General features: G+C 39.1%; 1 protein-coding gene across 1 annotated transcript; it reads left to right on the forward strand.

Annotated features, from left to right (window-relative positions):
* The first annotated feature begins 3,369 nt into the window (after nucleotides 1–3,369).
* On the forward strand, nucleotides 3,370–4,473 carry LOC146720077 (uncharacterized). Its single transcript, XM_085489075.1, has one exon. It carries the CDS (start codon nucleotides 3,370–3,372, stop codon nucleotides 4,471–4,473), a length of 1,104 nt encoding a protein of 367 aa, XP_085345201.1.
* The last annotated feature ends 450 nt before the right edge of the window (nucleotides 4,474–4,923 follow it).

Consider the following 4,923-nt stretch of genomic DNA (forward strand, 5'->3'; position numbering starts at 1 on the left):
TCAAAGTGAACATACGTAAAGTGTATATTATCTAAATTTAGTAATAATATATTACCATGAAAAGTAACTGTGATATTTTATTCAAGGTGCAAGTTCACATTAAACATACATACATATAAGTAAAACTGATTACAATTTGATTCTAGAAAATAAGTGCGATATGTTATGTGTAAAATTGTTTAATGGGGTAAATTGTAATGGGAGATTCCTGAGGCGATTTGGAGACGATTTTTCCTCGACGAAAATGTCCAGGCACCAATAATTTTTGAGTTAAAAATGATTGAAAATAAAAGCCTTTTTGTAAACTAAGCCTTGTAAAAATAAATTATTAACAAAACTACATTTTTTAGTTAATTTCAGGTTAAGTTTACTTTAATAGAATTTTAATTTAAGGCTTAGTTACAAAGATACATGATTTCAAAAATTGGGAACATTAAAAAAATGATGACCTTTCTCGACATTTTCGCTGAGGAAAAATCGTCTCCAAATCGCCTCAGGAATCTCCCATTAACGTATGATACGGCAGGTCTGGGACACCCTGCATATCACAATTAAATCTCTCTAAGATTATATGTATATACAGGGTGTTCGGCAACAGGCCAAAATGTAAGGAGTGGTTCTACATGATAAAATAAGACGAAAATCAAGAATGACAAAATTGCTGGCGTGCGTAAGGTACATCGGTAGAGTCGCCGTCAAAATACACTGTGACGCATAAGTATACAAAAACTTACATCGTAACAGTTGAAGTATATTTTGCAAAGTGTAAAATATTTATAATTAATAAACAAAGTCTCGAACGCAATTTTGTCATTCTTGATTTTCGTCTTATTTTATCATGTAGAATCACTCCTTACATTTTGGCCTGTTGCCGAACACCCTGTATATTTGAAAAATATTAGCTACTATTTTAAAAATCTGAAATATTTTTAAGGGACTTATTTATTTTACACATACACATATATATTAATTGTTATATGTGTATATACATAATATATCGATAGATACTGAATATATTGTACATAATATAAAAAATATAATTAAATAAATCAATTTTTTAATATTAAATATATATTTAGTCGTCGCGCATAAGTTCTGTTGTATTTTGTACACTGTTGTATTTTGTTTGTTATCTTATTCAACACATTATTACCTAGCCAGAAATGATATCGAATCGACGTCGATTCGACGACGAATTGACGTCGATTCATTGTTGAATCAACGTCGATTAGATATGGTAAATCGATATCAAATCGACATCGATTTGACATCAATTTGATCATTCATTTCTGGCTGACAATGAGTAGATTTTCCATTTCTAAAAAAGGCATGTTATTTATTTATCGAAGTCTCGAAAATCTCGAAGTGTAGTGTTGCCTTTAATCCGCGATGCCGATTGGTTCTATCGTTGCGTTTACTTTGTGAATCGCTGTCATATTGCATATTTTGACAGTTGTATGTATCGAGAGGTTAGCGTATTGAAAGTTATGCATTATAAAGGATTTTGAGTATAATTATTATTTATTAATTTTGTTATTTAGTGGTTTCTCAGTTAATAAAAAGAAATAGGTGAATTATACATATACATTAGTAATGGAATAAAAATTATGTACATAATAGAAATACGTCGAATTAAAATTATATGTTTATAATGGCAATTCGGCAAATTAAAATTATGTACTTCATGAAAATAAAGAATTGAAATCATGTACATAATAGAAATTCGGCGAATTAAAATTATATACATAATAGAATTTCGGCGAATTAATAAAGCATATTAAAAATTCAAGAGTAGTAATACTAGGCGGGTTCTGGACCAGGGGCAATGAGGGGAGTAAGGGGCGGGGGGGTTTTCGGGGGTGAGGGGTTATGACGTTACGCCGGCGGGGGATCTTATCAGCTCAGGTTACCTGATAAGGGGCTCATATTACCTGATAAGGAGCTCATGTTACCTTATATGTTTATAAACAAAAGATAAACATTCCAGCGATATTTATTACAAGATAAGATAAACATTCCAGCAATATCTTTTACAAGATAAGATAAACATTCCAGCGATATCTAAGTTTTCATAAACAAGATAAGATAAGCGGATATCTAAGTTTTCATAAACAAGATAAGATAAGATAAAAAATTCTGGGTAATCAAATTCTAAGAATTATTAATGGCTGCCGCTGAATCCAGGCTTGGATCGAGCGCCGACAATTAGATATTTATTACAGCGATATCTATTACCCATGATAAGGTAAAAATTCTGCGAATGGCTGCCGCCGATTCAGGCTGAGCGCCGACATTCAGATATCTATTACTAAGGGGGTTGTGTTTCGTCATCTAAACTTTCTCTGAAGATAAGATAAGGTTCAGGGTAATCAAATTCTGCGAATGGCTACCGCCAATTCAGGCTGAGCGCCGACATTCAGATATCTATTACTAAGGGGTTGATACATGATCTATACGTTATCTGTATATTTCTAAGAAATATAATCAAATTCTAAGAAGGGCTGCTACTTGGATCCGAGCGCCGACAATCAGTTCTCTGAAAATCTAAGATAATCAAATTCTAAGAATTATTAAGAACAAAAGGGTTGCCGACAATCAAGAGGTTGATACATGATCTATACGTATATTTCTAAGAAATATCAGCGGGTAAAGTTTCGGGGCGAACAAGTTGCTGCCTGCAATCTCGCCGCTTGCGGCCTCGCTGCCTGCGACATGTTTTCGCGGGGAATTGCATTTCACTCTTGCGGTACCTCTCCAATAAGCGGCGGTTCTTTATTGTTTATCTTAGGAAGAAATACCAGCGCCGATAACCAGCGGCTGCAGGAATTTATAAACAAAACAAGCGCCGAAAATCTACGTCATCGAAATTTTTCTCGTTCGTACGTTGATGAACAAAGGGTTGATCGGGATATATAATGAGGACCGATGCCGCTCTTTGGGAGGGCGCGACGTGGGGTTGATACCGCCCTGCGTCGCAACCGCGAGGACTCCGCACGATGTAATTCGCGGGGGGGGCGGCGAGACGGCATGGGATCCCAGCATCCTCGCCGTCCCCCACAAACGCCCGCGAAGGTATCCGCAGTGGGTTTAGTGAGGTATGTCTTGAGCCCCCTGACCGATCTATTCGTGGATCGGCCAAAAGGAGCAAGAAGTCCCACATAACCATCCGCTCTCTCCCGGAGAGCGGTGGTATCCATGAAGATTCCCACTGCGTAAAAAAAAAAAAAAAAAAAAAAAGAACCGATGCCGCTGCCGGGCCATAGTACCACTGGCGAGCGCATGCTCTCTTCTTTCGGAGTGCAAGAAAAAAAAAGTTTAGTGTACAATCAAAGTAGTTATTTCTGTGCAGTATAAGTGAATTTTTGCAAAATGGAAAACGTTGAGCGCGACCTGTTGGAGCGTTCCCGCCAAGTCGCTACCTTGGGCGAATATTTAGGATGGATGCAAGAGTGCGAAGAATTTATCGAAGATCTGGAAGAACGCAGCCGTGCCAAGCGTCCGCGACTGTCGATTGGACATAGGCAATCTCTGGTGGCGAGAATAGCGCGGCTCGAGGGTGCAAAAGTGCGCTTGCAAAGACAGTATGTCGGCGAATCCATGTTTAGTGATGGATTTAGTGGCGGTGGCAATAACGCGCAAAGACTCGTTTGGCGCGAAATCGATACGGCGTTCGATAGCCGTATACTGACCGGTGCGGTAATTAACGCAGACCATATTGAACCACGTCAGTTTTTGGAAAATGCCACAGACATTGTAGTCGAGAACGTGGAGAATGTGCTGCAGAGACACATCAGTGTAAAAGTGAACACTGTTTTCAACGGCGAATTTGTGTCCGGTGACAAGCGCGCCAATAAAAGTATTAACACGAGAAACTGTGAACTCTTTCGCACGTCCGATGTACGCAAGTGGTACGAGCGCCGCGTAATCGAGCCCACGCTAGCATCGCTAGAAGAGTTCCAGGAACGCGATAACGGCTGGGCTTTGTCGCGGATAATATATTTGACTGTGAATGTAAATAAGTACAATCCTATGCGTGCGGGATGCCACGTCAAATTACCGCACAAAATTATGGTAAAAAGAGCGGTTGTTAATGTGCGATCAGCGGACAATGCGTGTTTCGCATGGTCGGTGGTGGCCGCTTTGTACCCCGCTGAAAGACATATGGAACGAGAATCCTCCTATCCGCATTACACCACAGTGCTGAATCTTCAAAACATTGAGTTTTCAGTGACTGTAAATCAAATTAAAAAATTCGAACTTGCAAACAACATCTCCGTAAACGTGTACATCATCGAGAATGAGAACATCGTCCCGCTACGTCTTTCGGAAAAAAAGAAAAACAGACACGTCAATCTGCTGTACGTGGAGGATGAAAACAGCGTTGGACATTTCACATGCATAAAAAATCTGTCTCGCCTCGTGAGCTCGCAACTGAGCAAACAGAAATGTAGAAGATATATCTGCGATTGGTAAGTATATACTTATTACACGTAAATTATATTTAAAAAATAATTTTAAATAAAATTTTAAATAAAATTTTTTACAGATGTTTACATTATTTCGGAGCGGAGGATAAATTGCAGACGCATACGGAAGATTGCGGGAAACTGAACGACTGCGCTATCTGGCTGCCGAGCGAGAATGACAAGTGGCTCAGCTTCGACAATTACACGAGGAAGGAGCGGCTTCCGTTTGTGGTGTACGCCGACCTCGAGTGTGTTTTGGCAAAGATCGAAGATGCCAAAAATTATCACCACCATCAAGTGTTCAGCATCGCGTATTACGTACAGTGTTTGTACGACAGTTCGTTGTCAGCGTACAATTCCCGCCGTAGTGCCGATTGCGTCGCGTGGTTTGCCGAACAGCTTAAAAATGTAGCAATTCGCGTGAAAAATATTTTAACGGCCAATGTCCCCATGGTAA

The sequence above is a fragment of the Nylanderia fulva genome, unplaced genomic scaffold (genome assembly GCF_048542155.1).
Source record: "Nylanderia fulva isolate GAGA-0341 unplaced genomic scaffold, ASM4854215v1 Scaffold787, whole genome shotgun sequence".
In the NCBI taxonomy this organism is placed as follows: Eukaryota; Metazoa; Arthropoda; class Insecta; order Hymenoptera; family Formicidae; genus Nylanderia; species Nylanderia fulva.

Bases quoted from the DNA above. Each gene is read 5' to 3' on its own strand.
- LOC146720077 (XM_085489075.1), top strand. From the start codon at position 3,370: ATGGAAAACGTTGAGCGCGACCTGTTGGAGCGTTCCCGCCAAGTCGCT.